Genomic DNA, 21,613 nt, shown 5'->3' on the forward strand with positions numbered 1-21,613 from the left:
TAGTAGCAAGGTGAATGTTGTTACAGAAGAGAGAAGCGCTATATAAACGGGGTAAGACTCTTGCCCAGTCTTAAGTAAACAACCTGTTTTATACAAAACAATAGGAATGTCATAACAGTAGCACTCAGTACACCCCGAGATGCTAAAAAACTTTGTTTAAACTCTGTCACTCTTTATTAACCACATACCATACACAAGAAAGCCAAGTCCTGAACGGAATTTGTAAAAATGATGTTGTCAATGAGTAGAAAAGGGGATATAGATTTTTTTTGTTTGGAGAACACAATTACATTGTTTCTGGAGAAAAATATAGCATAGTGCCTCATTTGTGAATAAATGAGGCTGTTCTTCTTAGACTGACATAGAATAGAAAAGACTTTGTTGCGTTGTCTGAAATGTTCTTGTTTGCTATGTTTTGGTTTAATAGTCTCAGAGATCATTTACAGCATATTTTATTATGCTAAGTAGTACTGCCCAAACTGTCCAAGGCTAGGTGAAGATGAGGCTAGCTCTTTCTGACAATCCTAATAAATATGAATGTATGCTCTCTAATTCAGGGCTTATTAAGCTTTTGTTTTTTTAACTTTTATTTATTTTTAAATTAATTAATTTATTTATTTATTAAAGTTTTCTGTCTCTTCCCCGCCACCGCCTCCTATACGCACAATTCCTTTTACCCAAGAAACTTTTATGTAACTTTAGGCAGGTATGTACATAAAAAAATCTGTGTAGAAATCAACCAATTACTGGTAACAAAACATTTTCTAGTAAGAAATTGTTTATTTAAATCAATTTTATTATAAACATGATTTCATTATCTTTTAAAAACAAGAGGAAATTTTTTCACTTATGGGAGGGATGTGGTTATTTACTCATAAGGAATAAAAACTTGGGGGCTGGAGTCATGGCTCAGTAGTTTACAGTCCTTGCTCTTGCAGAGGTTCTAAGCTCAGTTCCAAGTACCCACGTGGCTACACACCATTAATAACTCCAGTTTTAAGGACATTTCAACCCTTTTCCAAGGCAGCCGGCATGCACATGGCACACACTTATACATGCAGGCAAAGCACTCATACACATAAAAATAAGTATATTTTAAAAATAATTAGCTGTTGGTGGTAGGGTGTCAGATCAGAGGGTAAGGTTCTTGCAGAACTAGTGTAATGAAATGAGTTTGAGTTCCCAGAACCCAACCAAAGCCAGATGAAGTAGTTTCTATAATCATAGGGCTCCTCTGACAAGATGGGAGGCAGAGAGGAAAAAAAAAAAAAGAGCATCTTCAGATGCTCACAGATCAGACAACCTGGTGATTACTGACATAACAAGATATCCTGCCTCCAGTAAGGTGGAAGGGAAATCCCTGAGTTGTCCTCTGTTATACACAAGGCATGTCCATGCCTGTACTCACACACTCATCATGCACGTACATATGTACACATAATACATACATATTATTTTAAAATAATTAAATATTTTTTTAAAAATTTGAAAATGCATTTTAGAATAATTGAATCAATGCTGAATACTTGAAAATATGGAACACAGAGCATTAATGGCTTCCACAGTTCATCAATATTTTTATTCAGAACTATCAATACTGAGAGTGTTACTTTGCATAAATATGTAATACAAAATAGCAGTACATTTAGCAACTGTAGCATGAATAATACTACAGAAACAGTACCCAGGGTTCAAGCTAAAGATTAGAAAAGCAAAACAGTCAAGCCACTAGAGAATCTTACGTCTGCCAAGACTAGGCAACTGCATACGGAGGACTGAATGTCTGTCTTCTCCCATTTTATATTCCCCTTTAGTGCTGGAGTTAAAGACATGTGACTCCCTAGTATTGAGATTTAGGGTGTGAACCACCACTACCTGGATCTGTTTCTTCATTGATCTTGTGTAGTTCAGGGTGGCCTTCAACTCACATAGATGCATCTTCCTTTGTCTCCTGAATCCTGGTATTAAAGGTGTGTACTACCACTGTCTAGCCTCTAGTGGCTTAGTTTTGCCCTCTGATTTTAAAGCAAGCTTTATTTATTAAAACATAAATAAAATACTACTATTATCATGCTTTCAGATATTATTAGAAATTCTGTACGAATTCCAAACTAGTATTGATTAAATAATATTTTTATGAGTCTCACCTCAGCTCCTCAAACTAGAAAATTTTTTAACTCAACCATCCTAATACAATGCAATTCAAAAATATACCAATGTGATACTTATGTGCTGAAAAGTTATGCAAGAAAATTATTTCTTTGTTTTCCATGATTAAAGCATTATATTTGCATAACAGCAGGAATCTTTACATGTTCAGTAAAAACGCTGCAGTTCATAACATGTGAGTCTGGTATCTGAGCTGTTGTGTTTCAAGCAGTATCCCTTGGTACTGCATGGTGTGCACACCACAAAGTGACGGCATACGTACTGCAAAATACACATGTGTGTTCAGAGCCAGCACAGCAGTGAAGTCTCAACAGTACAACATGAGCAAGCACTGCTGGAAATGCCTGGATTTGTTACACAATTGTTTTAAATTAATTTTTGGTCACTGCATAGTCTTAAGCCTTTTACTATTATCAGAATTGCTGAACCCACACCCAATCACATGATTCCATGTAGAGTTGGGTCTCATAGTTTAGAAAATTCTACTGTGTAGTGTTTATAAATACTAACTCCACCAGTGCATGTTGGTGATAAAAACTACACTTAGATCCCACAGAGGGTTTTTGGGGGGGGGGGCATTAAATGGAAAAGTACCCATATCACTGTTTTATAGTGATTTATAAATGCCTACACTTTCCCCCAGGCCAGTATGGGGGCAATTAAGATATGCATACCACAAATAATATTCAATTACTTTTGGAGTTTACCTTTCACCTGCATGATATTTTATGAGCAATGGATGGATGGATGGATGGATGGATGGATGGATGGATGGATGGATGGATGGATGGACGGACGAACATATGGATGATGAGCTAAGGAGACAGATTGAAAGATGTAGAAATTGTCACAGGCAGCTGATCAGGGTAATAGATTAGCAAAAGAAGATTTGCATTAAAAAACTACCACATTAGGGTAAGCTCATAAACTGAATGCCCTACATGCTCGGACTTCTGGCACTTTGGAGGCTAATGCTTTTTCCCAGAGTTTCCTGTCTTGAGAATAACCATGGCTGCAGAAGTTGTATAACCAAAGGCCATTAGACTTTCCATTATCAATCTGAATGGGTAATTGATTATTGTAAATACACAAGCCCCAAACCCACCCCTAACGGCCTGTTTTTTAATGCATTGTCTTTTAATGTCCCCCTAATCAACAATAAGATTTAGGAAAACTAATGCTTCTCTGCAATACCAAGGACAATGCAGATTTCTCTGCATGTGGCAGAGAAGAACTTAATAATAACAATAAATTTTTACTTGAATGTTACTGTCTTGATTCATATTAGATTCCTGAACTTTTTACCTATTAGAACTTGATAACATTCACAAAAATACAGACCTAGTGATAAAACAGCAGACATATGCCATGTTGTTCTTATGAAAATGGTTTAGATTTTAGGGACTCAGGAAGATTTCTTGGCCAAATGAATTAGAAACGATAATGAACCTTGTGTGGTCTCTGAAACAACATGAACAAAGTAGTTCAGATTGCTTTAACACACCAGCATCTCAGTTTTTAGACAACAGTGCTTACCACTGGTAGAACACAAATTGCCGTGCAACTGACAAGAAAGCAGTTAATCAAAGTACCTTCAAGTGTTGACAACAGCATTAAAATAAACCATTAAAGCCTCACACATCCAATCACTAAAACATGGAAGTAATTCAAAAATTCACCAACCTTAAATGAATGCAAAATGAATAAAATATAACAATACAGAGATAAAACTCTGATACATGCTACTATGAGAATGAGTCTCAAAAACATTAGGCTATAACCTGAAAGAAGATAGTCCTAAAAAGCTGCATATTTCTGCTTAGGAAATATTAAGAGTAGGTAAAGACCCATTGTGGTAGAAAGTAGCTTTGTAGCTGCTTAGCATAGTAGGATTATTGGGCATAACAGGGTGAAATGGTCCATAAGAGGTTCTCTTGGGGGTGATGAAAAATATTTTTAAGTTCTATTAGGTTGTGTGCTTCAAAAGTATAAATGTTATGCTATGGGAATTCTGTGTTGCTAAAGCGGTTGAAAAGAATGTGCTGCAGTGTTGGTGAAGATATGATAATGACATTTTAAATGGCATTTGGGGGAAGGTAAACCAGTGCAGTCATTTGAAACCCAGTATGGATAATCTTCAGAAAACTAAAATTAGAACTGCCATATAACCCACTCATGGGTTACAACCTGAAGTACTCTAAGGCAGCATAAAATGGACACACCCACATGGACCTTCATCCCAGCACTCTTCACAGCAGACCCATCCTAAAGACAGCACAGGAGCCCATGGATGTATGCACAGAAGCAGAAACATGGTGTATATAAATAAGGTTCTATTCTTCGGCCATCAAGCAAGAATGGAACCAATGCAATTATTCCAGAATATGGGTGGAATTGAAGATTATCGTACTAAACAAAATTAGCTACTATCAGGATGAGAAAGACGGTTCAGTCAGTAAAATGCCTACATTAAGGATCTTAGGTTGTAATCCCAGCACCCATATAAAGGGTAAGGTACAGCAATACACATCTAAACCTAAAGCTACAGAAGCAGAGCTAGGAGATGGCTCATTGGCCTGTCAATGAAATTGAATCAGTAAATTGCAGGTTCAGTGAGTGCTTTGGCCTCAAAAAATAAATAAATTTAAAAATACAAACAGCAATACAAAATACCAAATATCAACGTTACATACACGTAAAGACACACACACACACACACACACACACACTGACCAGTCTAAGAAACATAATATTTTCTTTCATATATAAAATTTAAGTAATAGAAGCAAAATGAACAAAAAAGTATCATTAAAATAGGACTGAATCTATAGAAATTGGTAGGATACCAGTAATCAGAAGGAAAGCAAGTGATATGCATAAATCATAGGATGAGAATTTTCAACAAAATAGCTTGTATATGTGCATGTGGATGTAAAGGCCATAGTGAAGCTCACTTATAGTGAGAAGGGTGCCGCCTATTGGTTCCTGGCTGCTTGGCTATCTTAGACCTGAAATAATCACAATAATAAAAGCAACATAGAGACAAAAGTACCTCCCACACCACTCTTTTTTTACAGTTCATATTTGCTAATAAAAAGAGTCATACTTTTTGAATAGTAATTTTATTCTTTGTGGCATCCTCAAGATAGATTGGAAGCTACATTTCCACATGGCTTTGGATACCTGTTTGCTTTCATGTAAACAGGCATTTCGAGTAACAACATATTTTTCAGGAAACAGAATTTTCTGATTCACTGTAGTTATAAAATTTTAAGTGATAACAACAGAGATTCATTAACTATTAGCAATTATTAAAGCAATCCAGGAGGTGGTTGTGTATTTTTAACTGAGTCTCATGTAAACTCTGGGTTGGATCACTCCACTTGTACAAAGAAGGGAGGGAGGTCTTCTTTAATTCCTCGTGGTTCCTGAGCTCCTCCTGCGGCTTAACGCTTCTGGATGACAATACTATGATCTGGAGGAACTTTTCTTTCTGAGAAAGAATTACCTTTTAAGTGTAGCATAATCCTTTCCAGAAAAAATAGAGGTTATGTTTTCATTTCTCAACTTTGGAGATTGCTAATAGAAGAGAGGTTGGTAGAACACATGGCAGAAGAGGCCGATTCCGTCTAACAGTGGACAGTCTATGAAGATGGATTGGGAACACAGAGGGCTAATAACACCAAGCATTTTCTTTGTTGGGTTATCACTTGTACATTAGTCAATTATACAGAAGAACCTACTTTAATGGACACACTTGCTTTAGGAAGTTTCTGTTAAAATAAACTTCCTTTCTCTACTCTGCCCTTGACTTTGAAAATATTATCTGAGACATAGGGAGACATAAAATGATATGATAAGGCCAAATTTGCACCATTGGTATGTAAGCTTATTCTTCTGAATAACCCATGGGACAGCAATGAGAAGGCGGCTGTCTCACTGGGAGAAATGTAGTGGGTCTCATCACCCTTGTATCTAAGCCAGTCTGTGATTTTTATCAAATATTCATGACAAACAGTTTGTACAGAAAAATTTAAATGTCCTTATATGTGTTTGAATTATATATGACAATACACCCTTTGTGTATATATATACATATACATATGAATACATCCACTATTAATATCACTCATAAATTAATTTGGCCTAGTGTATAAAAATGACTTGAATCTTTTATGCTTCTCTGTAACTCTTTGATGACAACAGTCTCCAAACAATTAGTATGTTAATATGCATTATTTTTATCTGTATTTGCATCTGACATCGAGACAACTATCTGCATTGGACTTTGCTGTACTTGCATTTTGCACCCAATACTGTTAGACTGCTTTCTTTACTCTTTTATACATTATGCATTGGTTTTTACTCTAGGTGAGAGGATAAGATGCTACATGTTGATTGTTATGCAACACTACCCTGCCTGGCTTATTAGTCACGTCGTGGTATTTAGTGTAATTCTTCTAGCCAGGAGCTAGAATACCTTCTTTCCAGTCAACTGCTAATACTTTTTTTTATATATTTGTCCAATATACTTGAAAAAAATCAAGTTATTTTTGTATACTTGTGTTTTTCTATTTTGTCTGCAGCTTTCCTAACCCCATTTCTTGTTAAATATATCTTTGTTTTTTTCTGAATGACCTAGCCTGATGGCCACTATTCACAGTATTTCTAGTTACCACATGAGTTTCTCTCAATTACAGGTTTTGCTTCTCTTCTGCTTGCCTGTGCAGCCCCAGCAAAGCGTATAACTATGGAAGGCCCATTGTGTATTCTCTGCAGCCTTTTCCTCTCATACCATTTTACTTCAGTTTGTTCTTGTTTAAAAAGAAGAAAAATCTTTGACATCATTTTCTCTGGAGGTCGACTTGACTGGCTGCCCTCCATCCATGTTTAGTTCTTTATCACCCCTAGTTAGCTTTTATTCCTCCTTTAAATGTCAGACAAGGGTCTTGCATTGTGTTAGCAAGACAAGCAACTGTCAGCAGAATTGATGCATACCTTCAAAACGTCCTGAACAATAAACCCATGGTTTAGCCGGGTGGTGGTGGCACATGCGTTTAATCTCAGCACTCAGGAGGCAGAGGCAGGTGAATCTCTGTGAGTCTGAGGCCACCTGGTCTATAAGGCAGGTACCCAGACAGGCTCCAGAGAAACCCTGTCTCAATATATATAAATACATATATATAGTCATGGCTTAATTTACTGCATATACACATGAACATTGTATTAATATCAGTCAAATAACAGGTATAATTCTCTCACAGAAACATGATGGTCACTTCACTGTCATCCAGTTGGTCGGCATGCTGCGGGGCATCGCATCAGGCATGAAGTATCTTTCTGATATGGGATATGTTCATCGAGACCTAGCAGCCAGGAATATACTGGTGAACAGCAACTTAGTGTGCAAAGTCTCTGATTTCGGTCTCTCCCGAGTATTGGAGGATGATCCAGAAGCAGCTTATACAACAACTGTGAGTTCTATGCCCTGGCCAATCACCGTGCTTATTTTTAGTTCTCTAACACGATTAGAATAATTGTGTTTCCCCGATCTCATGCTTTCACTTTTTATTTTTTCTAAGGAATGTGTTACTTAGTCAAAAGAATTTGTTATTTTTCAAGGCTTGGAATGTTGTTAGCGGCAGGTTGGAGGGGGAGAATAACAAAAGAGATGCCTTGATTGGGGTGCATTTCGGGATTGGGGGACACCTGGTACCAGGGAGATTCCAAGGAGCCCACAAAGATGACACCCAACTTCCCTAATTGCTATTAAGGATGCTCTATCCAGTAACAGAGTTCTGAGAGTCTTGCAGAAGAAAGGAAAGAGGGATTGCATGAGCCATGAGGGGTGGGGTGAGGATGGGGGAACGAAGCTCATGGACCCAGGACCCACAGTTACAGAGCCTGCATGGGACTGACCTACGCCCTCTGCATGTGTGTAACAGTCCTGTAGCTTGGTGTCCTGGTAAGGCATCTAGCAATGAAAGCAATATCTCTCCCTGGAACTTAGCTGGCGTTTCATAACCTGTTCCCCATGCTGGATTGCCTGATGCCAACTTGATGTAGAGGGAGAAGCTAGGTCCTGACTCGATCTGATGTGCCATACTTTGTGCAAGCCCATGGGAGGCCTTTCTCTTTCTAAATGGAGATGAGGAGAAGCCTATGGGGAGAGGGGTAGATGAAAAAGAGAAGGGGACTGGAGGGAAGGAGGGAGGGGAAACTGGTTGGTATGTAGAATAAATGAAAAGAGTGTTATTTTAAAAATAAATAAAAAGAGCTCTGAAAAAATTATATAATGTCACATTCACCATGAACATCTTAAATATTTCTGAATGCTCCAGGGCCAATCCACTGGATTCATCTCCTTGGATACTGTTTTGATGAATTTAATCTTACCATCTTTATTGAAGTATGTTAAAGCTGTTGATTTTTAATTGTGACTGTCATCACTTGTTTATTAAAATTCTCACCAATGCTTCACTTGAGATTTAAATCAGCTTCAGTGAAAAAGCAAGTCTATGAAGCTATTCAAAACATACTTACTCTTTCTCCCTTCTTAACATTGCAAATAATTTTTGAATGGCAACCTATTAATTAATTCTCCTTTACTTCATTTTCTATTCAATATTTTGAAATTTCAAATTTGAGGTAGATGGAAGTTTGATATCTTAATAAAAATTGTGCCCTTATGATTTTTGGAATGTTCTATGATAATTTGTCAGCATTTTCTCAGTTTTAATATAAAATAGAGTTCTATAGAAAATAGATTAATCTCCAAGTCTGATATAGAAGGTGCAGGCATTCATTGATCTTTTAGTTTAAATAAAAACTTTTTAAAATAAAAATTCATAGAACTTGGAAATACATTAATCATTTCTTTTTTTAAAAAAAGTGCATTTTAAACTCCATTTTCTATTTAGAAAATACTGTAGCTATTTTTTGATTTTCTAACTTTTATTTTCTTTCTTCATTTTTGTTATTTATTTACTTTTTGTTTTAAAGTTTCCCCTGCCTCTCCTCCTTTCAATCCCAGTCCTATCTCCCCTCTATTCCCCCAATGCCACCATCCACTTCTCCTCCACTGTTTCTCTTCAAAGACAGACTGGTCTTCCATGGAGATCAGCAGGGTATATCAGGCTGCAGTAAGACTGGGTTCCTCCTCTTTTATTAATGCTGGATAAGGCAATGAAATAGGAGGAATGGTTCCCAAAAGCAGGCATCAGAGTTGGAGACTCTCAGTTAGTAGTCTCACAAGAAGAGCATATCACACAAGTGTAACATAAATGCAGAGAGGTCAGTCCCATGCAGGTTACCTGGTTGTCGTTACAGTCACTGAGACCTTTTATGAGCCCAGGTTAGTTGGTTCTGTAGGTTGTCTTGTGGTACCCTTGACCCCTTTAGCTTCCTACAGTACTTCTCCCTCTTCCATAAGATTCTCTCAAGCACAGCCTAATGTTGGGCTGTGGGTCTCTGTATCTATTCCAATCAGTTACAGTTGCCTCTCTGACAGCAATTGTGCTAGGCATCCATCTCTGAGCATAGCAGAATATTTTTAGGAATAATTTCAAAGTTTTTTTTTCTTTGCCAGTCATGTTTGGTTCTATCTAAGTTCTCTAGGGGATCCCACCTCTGGTTCCTGGCCCTTGGGGTGAGCTCCTCGGGGTATGGGTCTCCAGAAGGACTCATTATCAGTTGGACACTCCTATATTTTCTGTGCTGTGTTTACCTGGCACATCTGGTAGGCAGGATAAATTGTAGGTCAAAGAGTTTGTGGTTCATCTGGTGTCCCATTCTCTCCTCTGGAACTCTTGCCTGGTTACAGGAAAAGGACAGTTCAGTCTTTGTATCCCTGTTAGAAATATTTTCTAATGCGAGCCCTCTGTTGATGCAAAAATCCCAATCAAGCCAAATCACAAAAAGCAAAATTAAAAGATATCCAGGTTTAATAGGACTCCTCCTGCGCTCTCAGGAGGCCCCAGGGAGCAGTTTAAATAGATTGGGGGAATGGTCCTGACCGCCACTGGGGAAGGGTCAAAGTCTGGCAGACACCTTGCCCCTCCTCAGGGGGCGGGGAACGGTCAAAATTGGCAGACACAGGGGCAGGGCCCCCAAAGATGAAGGCCAGAGACTGGGATTTACAATTTTGTATTTCTAGGAGTCTTAGCTAGGGTCACCCTCATAGGCTCCTGGAAGTTCCCATTGCTGTAGGTTTATAGCTCATCCCAGAGATATCCCCAGATTTTGGTTGTCTCTCCCAGTACTCTGTCCATCCTTTCCTTGACATCATGCCTCCTGTTCCCATCCCCATTTCCCCTTCCAGCCTCTCTCCATGTCCACTATCAAAGTCTATTCTATTTCCCCTTCACAATAAGATTCATGATCCCCACACCTTTGAGCCCTATTTATTACTGAGCTTCTCTGGGTCAGTGGGAAGATGGAAGGAAGGGAGGGAGGAGGAGAATAGGGGAAAGAAAAATGAAATATAATAATAAATATTGTTAATTTGATTACTTCCCTTTATAATGGGCATGGAATTCAATACTAAAATAATGAGGCCAATTCTTTTAAAGTCAGTCTTGTGCTTCCCATAAATATGATACATTTAGTATTGTTATGGGAGTCTAAACAGGAAATACGGTGATAACAAAAATTAGTAGCCTAAACAAGGCTTTATGAACTGGCAAAGACAGTATCATGACATAAAAATACATAGACAGACTGTCTTAGGGTTTCTCTTGCCATGAAGAGAGACACCGTGAAAGTGGCAACTCTTACAAAGGAAAAACATTTAATTGAGGGTCCTCAAATTTTCAGAGGTTTAGTCCATTACTATCATGATGTGACATGGTGCTTGAGAGGGAGCTGAGAGTCCTACATCTTGACCTGAAGGCAACAGAAAGTGGTTATCTTCCACACTAGGCATTAAATGAGTATAGGAGACTTCAAAACCCACCCCCACAGTGATACACTTCCTCCAATAAGGCCACACCTACTCCAACAAAGCCGTACCTGCTAATAATGCCACTACCCTTGGGGAATGTTCTTTTTCAAATCACTACACACACTTTTAGATGAAAGACTTTTCCCATAAGGAAAGAAAATGGGAAAGCAAAAACACATTTAAATGTAAATGTGTGTAGAGGCAGGTGGGCAGAAGTATGGACAGTTTAAAATGGAGTCCAGAAGTAATGGGGGGTCACATTCTTCAGCAATAATTTTTAAGGTTTTTTAATGGAACTCCAAGGAATTTGGAGATTTTTCTATAGCAACTAAGAAAAAGCCACTGATTTTCACAAATACAAGAGCAAAAAAGCAGATTCATCTGTAGATGTTGCTAACAACAACAAAGAAAGAAAGGAAGGGTTAAAGGACAAGAGAAATTAGTAGTAGAATTTCCATGTAGGCATTATTGCTACAGACTCAAAAGCGCATATAGGTTTAATTAAAGAAATGGCAGCTAGAATAAAAAGGAAAAGAAAGGATTGAAATCATTATGACCATATAATTTTCAAGATTCAATAATTAATTGAGCATGGATGATATAGAAAAGAAGGAATTAAAAGGGGCATTATTAGAAGTAGATTTAGCAGCTAGTCATTGAGAGGCATTATTAATCATACACAGACCCCTATTAAAGATGCCCTAGATGCCACCATTCCACCACTATAAATTAGATTTTGTTTCCTTATTCTGCCAAAATACATACTATTGCCTGACTATTTGTAAATGTTTTTATAATGTACAATGTAAGAAGGGAAATGGAACAAAAGCAGATCTATAAAATATTTAAAAATAGGAAGGCACCATGGTCAAAAACCTGTGTATAGTTTGACTTAATTTCCAGACAAAAGTTCTTTCTTAACTGTACACTACACCAATTCGAGTTCTTCCTAATCAAATGGAGACCAAATAAATGTTTCTAAAATAAATACATTAAAAAAGTAAAAAGCATACTGCAACAAAAAGCAATGAGAATTCACTAAATACATAGACACGGAGAATCCAGTGCTGACCATGGCACTGAACTAGTCCACAGGCATCCAGAAAGCAGAATGTCTATGCGATCCAGAATGGCCACAGCAGAAAGAGAAGTGAGCAAAGAAGTTACCTTACCATAAATGAACAAATTCCTTAGGGCTCTATTTAAAATCAGTATGCCTACAATATATGACAATAATTCTGTATTATAAAATTCAATACTGTAGGTTAAAGGATGAGTTTTATAATTAAACGTAACTAGACACTCTCATGTTTGTTCCTATGCTTATGAGCTTATTGGTCCTGATTCAGATCTAAGGTGTATTCATTTAATCTGCACTCAACACCATTTATTATGGAACTACCATATTAGGTTCTCTTTAATGAACCAACTGTGGAATGGGTTCAGATTACACCTTTCTCTGTAGAAAATAACAAAGCTTGTAATACTATGCCCAGTCTCCAAAAATAAAAGTACACATATTACTTATACCCTTTGAATCCTGAACTAGTGTATAATCTAATTTATATAATATTTATATATTAGTTTATAATATATATACCTAATTGTCTGAGTAAAGCAATACATGGCATGCACACATATAATAAGTAGGTTTGTGGTTTACAAATAGACAGCAGGGCAAAAAAGTTTCAATTCATTTTGTGGGGTATAGAAAGCCTCCCAGGGTGGATAGACTCTTGACTGGACAGACCCTCCTTTATTTGTCACTGAGAAACATTGAAAAGTAGGCAAGTCCAGATTATGTATCTTAGGGTCCCTGATTTAGTAGCCAAAACTTTTATGGAAATCATTCATCCAAGGAAGAGAGAAACAACACTCAGGCTTGCTTCCTAGGAATTCCTCCCCCAGATCTAGATAACACATTCCTTGAAGTTACTACATGACTAGAAGAAGTAGGCAGGCTCATGTTGTTTGAGACAATATCTCTCTATCAGGGTACTTACATTCACAGAACTTTGTACTGTGATTCTTCAGAACTAAAAGCAAGAAGAGGAGCTAAGTCAATGATTGCAACTATCTCCACTAGTCACAAAGCCTGACGGTGAGAACACATACAAAGCTATATGGAGACAGAGCCAAGAATAACCAAGTGCAGCATATAATAGGACGCATATCTCTGAAGACATAAAGAGTGGACAGAGCAGCTTAAAAGGAACTACAGTAATAGCTGCTGCTTCTGTAAAGCACTTAAACCATGGGCTAAAATACATCAAGCCTCTGCTAAGGGACCTTGGGACCTGGTAATGACAGTGAAACCAAGAAATGTGCAATGTAGGCCAAAGAGAGAAGGGAATAAATTGTAAAAATAATGTCCTGACAAGAACTAAGCCCATGCTTTTGGGTGCCAATTCTGTGGAAAAAAAAAATCATGTTCTTAGAAGAGTTGGTGATTATGACCCTTACTCAACAATGCACATGAAATTATCATTTTTGAATAGTTAATCTACTTAGAAATTATTGACCCTTTAAGGTTTTTTTTCCCATTTGATAAATGGTGTACTGTCTGGCTAAAATTTAAGTGCTGAAAAATCTCTTCCATTTCTAAATCTGACACATATTCACATGGACAACTGCTTTATAACTAGTCCAAAAAAGGTACCCTAGCTCATTTGAATATTGCTAGGCAACCACATCTTATACTTATATTGAAAATGCTAAGCTTCTTTGCTTTCACATATGGAAAGAAGGTCTTATTTACCTTATAAAGTACATCAAAAGATATATTTTGGCTCACATTAATATTTTGTAAGAGAATTTTATTTAAAATATAATTGTAGTGTTATTTTTAACTTGATAATGATTTCTGTTACAATAGCAAAGATTAAAGCAACATGTAGGAATAAATACATAATGCCTAGAAAAAAATTATAGTTTCTTGATTACTATTTTTCATATTATCTGAGGCAAATTTTTGTTTTTGTTTTTCTTCAGCAACAGTAATCACGTATCGGTAATTTCCTTATTGGAATATAAAACATTGCAATATACAACACTCAATAATTAGATTTCTATTAGCAATCTTAGTTTGGTAAATTTGCCTTTGTATGCTCCCTTTCCATATCATATAAGAAAATATGAAAAATGTCAAATCTACTCATCTAAAAAGAAATGGCTTATACCCAACATGTAGATAATTATAACTCATAGCATAATAGCTTGATAGAAATATGAACTCTTTACCTAATTCAAGTGTTTGTGAACTTTCTTGACTTTTTGTATTAACTTTTAAATCTTGAGATTGCTTTTTTAAACAATAAGAATGCTTAATGCAAGGATAAATTTACAAAATTTTCCAATATCTGGGCATTAATTTATAATCCCAGAATTTAGCAAATTTGGGTAGCCTGTCTCAAAGAAACCAACAGAAGAACACAAAATTGTCCTTTTCAATTCTGCCTAGAAGTACATTCATCTAAAATGAATAACTGATTTTTTTTCCTGGAGCTTTGCTAAAGATTCTAGTAAAACATACTCAGAATGTTCCCTCATTGGTGTGTTTTAAATTAAATGTTTGCTATTGAATGTTTCTTGAGAAAATATAAAGATTTCTACTGTAACAAATATTCTTTACTTCTTAAGTTCAGCAGATAAAACTTAGTTCTCTGACATCCTATCAAGACATTTCCTCTTCATTAGAACACGATGGAGAGACTGACACTACCCGAAGACTAGTTTCTATTTCATGTTTTAGAGCTTTGCCGAGCTAAAAATGGAGTAGATAAGCAAGTGTTGGACGCACAGCAGATACTGAGGCAAAAAACTGTAATAACTAGCAACTTTCACAAAGCAGCATGCAAGAAAAAAAATAGAAGAGCAGGATCTTGTGTAGCATTCACTGGAAACTTCAAGTGAAAGAAGTGACTGCTTCTTTTAGGCTAAATGCAGCAATAGGAGTAGAAGAGGAAAATGACAAAATGATGATATTATCAGAAAGCCATTGTATAGAGATTAAAATAACTTCTTGTTCAATAATGCAGGTGATGAGGAAATAATGCAGGTTTCATACACCTTGGGGAAAGGAATAGCAACCAGACCCGGGCTAGATGAATCAGATCCATCTTCAAGAAAGACGCTTGCAGTTAGGGGAGAATAAGATGATGCTTAACACACACCCACAAAGGCACTCGTTATTCAACAGATCCTATCATTGCTGTCAGTCAAAAGCAGTTAAATCCCCAGATGTTATAATTAACTAAGGAGTAAAGATCACATGTGTCAATAGAGCAATAGAGTTTTCCTTAATTGAAAAGACACAAAGTACTCTTGAACTATATATATACATATATACATATATATATATAGTTCAGCATATATATATGCTAAACTAATCTAAAAAAAGGAATATATGAGTTCTTATTGATTTCTTTCAATGTGCTCTTTTAGTAATAAAAATCTAATGACAAAAGTCAAAAAAAATTAAATCCAGCACACTTTCCTTTTATTAAAGATTTATTTATTATGTATACAGTGTTCTATCTGTATGCTTGCTGGCCAGAAGAGGGCACCAGATCTCATTACAGGTGGCTCTGAGCCACCATGTGGTTGCTGGGAATTGAACTCTGGACCTCTGGATGAGCCGTCAGTGCTCTTAACCTCTGAGCCATCTCTCCAGCCCCAGAAGTCAAAATTTAAAAAAAAAAAAGTTATATCTTCTAAGCCCCACAAGGCTTCACCAATATGATTGTCTAGACATGAGCTGAACAAAGACAATAAACACACTAAAATAGATGGGGGAAAACCATGATGCCTCAATAATCCTACACCAAGTGCTGTAGGCACCTGAGCAAATCTGGGAAAAAGAGAAATAGTCTTCCCCAGGGAAGAGGCCACCAATGTGTGTCTTAAAGGATAACACTTCAAGGCTTCAGAACTGGAAGACAATCTTTACAGTAAGAATCTGATAAGAGCCTATCTTTTGGTTCAAGAGTGAAAAGTTAATTGGTTCTTTTAATTTTTGTTTTTGCCCTAGGGTAATATATCACTTCAGATTCATGTACATCCTAGATGTTAAGAACTTTATTAATTCTTGACTTTTTAAATGTTTATTACCTTTAGTTATTATTTATTTATTTGGAGTAGAGGATAAGGCATCAAATATCTTTACTCTCTGAGCCATCTCCCTGGCCTCTCTTCTCAGATCTGTCCAGGAAGTATACTGGTTGAGCAGCTGGTTAGTGATTGTGAATAATAAGGCCATGAAAAGACAGGTCAGAAGTATTGAAACTCTTAGCATATCGTCCTCAGCAAAGCCACCAATTACTTCTCTTTTGTCAAGGCTAACCACCACCTCACTGCTGGGTATGCCTGGGACAACCCTTACTATAAGTATAATGTGTTGTTCCCTTGTTGTTCCCTTGGAAACTACATAATGAACTGAAAATTCTGCAATACAAAGAAATCAATGTAATAAACGCTGAAGCTTTACAAAAGTGGATTAAGATATTCATAAGCAAAGAAGAAAATCCTGCTTTTTTAAATCTCTGAAAATGTATACCAAATTGCTTTGAGCACAAAAGGATACCTACAACATAGATAAGATCTAAAACATATGGAGTTCAATATCACAGAATGCGTATTTTAAGGGAAAGGGAGCCAGTGCTTATTTTTAATATTTTTAAATTAAAATGCAATTGCATCATTTCCTTCCTCCATTGATTCCCATGAAATTCCCTTAGACCCTCAGAAAACTATAGCATCTTATTGTTTGTTGTTACAGATAGATAGATAGATAGATAGATAGATAGATGATAGATAGATAGATAGATAGATAGATAGATAGATAGATAGATAGGAAAGAGATGAAAGAAAGAGATAGGTATGTATATATATGTATATGTGTTTGCATACATATTCCTAAATATCTAATTACAACACAGTGTGTATAATGTTACTTACACATACGCACACACATATGTGTGTGCACACATGCATATGTGTGTGTGTGCATGTGTGTGTGTGTGTGATATCAGGGCCCTAGAAATCCAATACTTCTGAACTTTTAAAAGGGTGATCTACAGTTTGCAGCAATGTAAAACTATGAAGAGTTTAAGGACATTAGGCTAAGTGAAATAATACTGGCACAGAAGAAACACAGCATTATCTGTCTCTCTATCTCTCTCTCTCTCACACACACACACACATACACACACATATATGTATGTATATAAAATCTAAATTAGTCAATATAGCAGAAGTAGAGAGTAGAACAGTTGTCAGCAGCAACAAGATATAGAATTGGGAAAATGTTGGTCAGAGCATATCAAGTTTGAGATGGTCAAGCGAAGATCTGTGACCTAATGAAAAGTATGTTGTCTACAGGAATAATGCTGTAATTTAGAGGTAACATTTAATATGAGGGTGGATTTTAATTCTTCACAAAAGAGAAAAGAGTGAAAGCGTGTGAGTTTGTTTTCTTATAGCGGTCATTTCATGTAGATGAGTTCACTATATATGAAAACATATATATCTGTATGTGATTTTTGCCATTTGATTCAATAAGTTTGTAGGAGGAAAAGATTGTTAGATTTGTGAACAAGGCAGGCATCAAATAATCATGTTCTTGAATCATTGTAACTGACATCTTATATAGTGCATGTGTAATACGCCTACTGAGTTCTAGGCACAGGAGATTTCCCACCAAACCAGTTATTTTCATGGGCTTTGCAGTTTTGAGTATGTTGAAATGAGAGTAATTTTTAAACAAAAATAATTGTATGCAATGATAGGTATAAGTAAGAATAATCACAATAAATGCCTTGGAAGACATGGCCGGAAAAAATACTTCTTTAATTAGGGACATTGAAATGAAACCTGAAAATTCTGAGGGTGGCAGATAAGAAAAATACATGAAGCCAGAATGTTCTAAGGTGAGGGAAGAACAAATTTGCAGGTGGGAACAAGCTTGGCAGATTTTGCAGTTAGGACTCAGGCCAGATTGGCTGGTGCACTGAAGGCGTGACCAGGAAGGTCCTACAGGAATTCGGTGGCTGGGAAAGGAATGGACAGTTTAGACTAACTACAGGAAAGGCATTGAAGATTTGACCGAAAGAAAGAGAGAATTGATGCTGTAGGAGCTACCTCTGCCTAACATGTTGAGGAGAATATATACAGAGACAAGGAAAACTATACAAAGATGCTTTATTCAGAACTGGTGCTTGGCATATACCCAAAGATTGGGCAAGGGCAGACAGATGTGAAGAAAAGGAAGGAGTGGGGAGAAGAGACAGTATCCTGATACGGTATGAGGTGTATATGTGTGTGTCTCTATGTGTGCATGGTTTGTTTTGCTCTTATGGATTAAGAAACTGAGAGCCAAAGAAATTTAGTGATGTGCTCAGCCTTGTATCATACGATTATTTCGTGAGAACTGTGTCACTAAACAGTTTTAAATAATAATATTAAGGAAAGTATTCATCCACAATCAAATAATAATACTCTTATTTCTAGTTTCTCTTTTAGAACATCCCTGTGCAAATTCTATCATATCACTTTCAAATTCCCTTCTGACTCTCACCTTGAGACTCTTGCAGAACAGGACAGCGTCAGTGAGAGCTTAGGAAGGCTGACAAATGAAACAATCATCACTCCATCTGTGTGTGTGCATGTGTGTGTGTGCATGTGTGTGTGTGTGTGCACATGTCTGTACATCTATAGCACATAATTTTATGTATTTATTTATTTTGTTTATTGAGTTTGAAATTTTTGTACATAGATATTTTATTTTTATGCTGAGAAGAAAAATATTGTACATCTAAAAAAGAGAGAAATATCTCCACAGAGTCACAAAAGAATTTTCTTTATCTTGCTATCAGACAGTGAGTAAGCAATGTGTTTATTTGGCTTCTCTATAGAAAAGGATGGCTAGAGATCAATTTTCTATGTAGCATTTTCTTTTGACTAAAAGACAAGAAGATTAAGGAAATGAACATTGCTATCTCACTGATTTTTCAAGAAATTCTGAGACATAATTCCAAGAAGTGCCAGGTTCCTTCAGATCTTTACTTAACAGCTGGTCTTCACTGTCAGCACTGGAATTACCATCACACCACCAACTTTTTCAGGCCAATAATGATAAGGCACAAACTAGAAAAAAACATGACTGAGTCTTGAATTTCAAACACTACAAAAATGTATCCAGTATTCTTGTTAACAAAAAGATCCCTTGCCTTGGCTAACTGTCTTTCTCACCTAACTCTCTGTTGATAAACTTGTGAAGACCATTTACTGATTAGGATTTTTGCAAGTAACACATTTGCACAGAATAAACAGATCAAGGAAAAAGTTACACTCTCATCTCCACAATCCTTAGGTTTGATAAACAAGGCTTTTAATATTTTAGTATGGATGCTTTGCCATTAAATAATAAAGAAAATACTGTAGGTAAAATATAGTAAACAGACCAGTATAAGCATAGCGCTCTGTTTTAATCTCAATTTGACCGCTATTTAGTAAACAAGATGAATCACTCATTTAAAATCTGCATGCGTCAGGGGCTACATCTGGAATAGAATGAATAAAACAGTCTAGTTGCCACAGAAACGTTGTAAGAAGACAAGCTGAAGTGTGGCCACTGTTGAGACTGCCCGCTTAAGAAATGCTTTGAAGCATTTATAGTGCAAACTTACAGTTTCAGTCAAGATTCATCTTCATTCAGCAGACCCAAGAGAAGAGTAAAGACATACTATCAGGAAATTTCAGTTTTCAATAAACACCCAGGCGGCTGTGAATCAATTTATCTGAGGACCCTATCTCGATTAGGCTAACACAATCTAGACCCACATCCAATTATTTCCCCCTGCAGCTTTACACATCATTAAAGAAGACAGAAGTTACAAGCAGATAAAAGACCTGTCAATACAGTGTGGAAAGGGTAGAAGACAAAGGGGCAGGAGGGGACAATGAAACACTAGAGCTTATCTCGTTACATTAACATGAGAACAAACTGCCAAGCAAGCTGAATAACTTCTCTGCTATTCTTCTAGTATGTGATATTCCATAAAACTCAAATATTTTATTTTCAATTTCTTCTAAGAGATTGATTTATGCATAGAATGTATTTCATAATAATGAAACCATTAGCCTCGATATTACATCTTCCCTCGGCCAATTTAGTATTTGCTACTTCTCCAGAGTTTCCTTAAAGATTGTTTCCCCAATTCTATCTTTAGAATGCCTATGATACTTAAACTCCTCCCTTAGCTTTTCATTAATGGTCTGTAAAACTCTGTGCAAATATTTTATGATATAACTATAATACATGACCAGATATCAACACCATTTTGCAGACAGCAAAATCACTTACGTTATCTCAGCCCTGAATTTTATCTCAGTTGTATTAAGGTAACTATACATATTTCAAATTATGCAATCGGACATTTAATATCTCTAAATCTGATGAGGTTTCAAGATACTAGAAATGATCAGGTTTTCCTTGAACTCCAATATCCCTCATGGGAATGAAAAAAAAAAAAAAAAAGCTTTTGGAGTTACAGTTTCCAATGTGTGCACTTAGAGCATCCCTTGTTTCTAAACTGAAACTCCTTCTCCATACTCAGCGTGAAGAACTAGCTGATCTTATGATCAGTTTATAAGAACTGTGCATGCTGTGGGGAGGTAGGTGGTGTAAAAGCTGATAAAAACCTGATGGATGCTCATCAACAGAAGCTCAAAGGATTATGAGGCCACTAAAACCACTACGGTCTCCTGTTGCTCCTAAATGGGGCAGTGCATTTGGAAAGTTTTCTGAAGCCCACAGTTGAATTTTACTTTTCTTCATTGAAAATTTCCTGAGACATATGGCACACATTTTATGAGACTTAATAAACAAGGATTTTTTTTACCTTTTCTTTGGATTTTAGAGACAGGGTTTCTCTGTATAGCCCTGGCTGCCCTGGAACTCTATGTAGACCAGGCTGGCATGGAACTCAGGGATCTACACACATGTCACTGCCTCCTGTGTGCTGGGATCAAAGGCATGTGCCACCTCTACCTGACAAAAAAGGATTTTTTTTAATGTGTATCTTCTTGAACACAAAACCCTGAACCTTATCCAAAAGAGACAAAGCAGAAAAATTAATTGATCCCCTAATACTTAGCTGAGAAGTTACCAGAGTTAAGTTGGGTTTGCAATAGCTGGCTCTACAATGATTTTGTTGGTATTTTTCTCCATAAAAACCAAGGTATAATTATGTATAATCCTTGTGAAATGATAAAATGTCAAATTGAAAAAAAGAATTATTAAATAAAGTAATACTTGTTTAAATTGTTTAAAACAAGATGTATAGAAGCAGTAGAAATTTGTTTAAAAGAAGAAAATAAAACACATAGGCTTTTCGGTGACTATTTTATATGGCTAGTGTTGAAATAGGAGTGGCGGCGGGGCTGCATCCCCAACACCCCGGCCGCTTGGCTAGCTCATGCCCGAAATAACAACACACAAACTGT

At 36.5% G+C, this 21,613-nt stretch overlaps 1 protein-coding gene across 1 annotated transcript in view; it reads left to right on the plus strand.

Annotated features, from left to right (window-relative positions):
* Positions 1-21,613, plus strand: part of Epha6 (EPH receptor A6) — an 839,925-nt gene that overhangs the window by 708,739 nt on the left and 109,573 nt on the right. The window contains exon 14 of the mRNA XM_050149039.1: positions 7,434-7,643. Coding sequence (XP_050004996.1) covers positions 7,434-7,643 — 210 coding nt within the window. The remainder of the gene's footprint in view (positions 1-7,433; positions 7,644-21,613) is intronic.

Source organism: Alexandromys fortis, unplaced genomic scaffold, assembly GCF_014885135.2.
Source record: "Alexandromys fortis isolate MF-2015 unplaced genomic scaffold, M_Fortis_MF-2015_v1.1 scaffold_4, whole genome shotgun sequence".
NCBI lineage: Eukaryota > Metazoa > Chordata > Mammalia > Rodentia > Cricetidae > Alexandromys > Alexandromys fortis.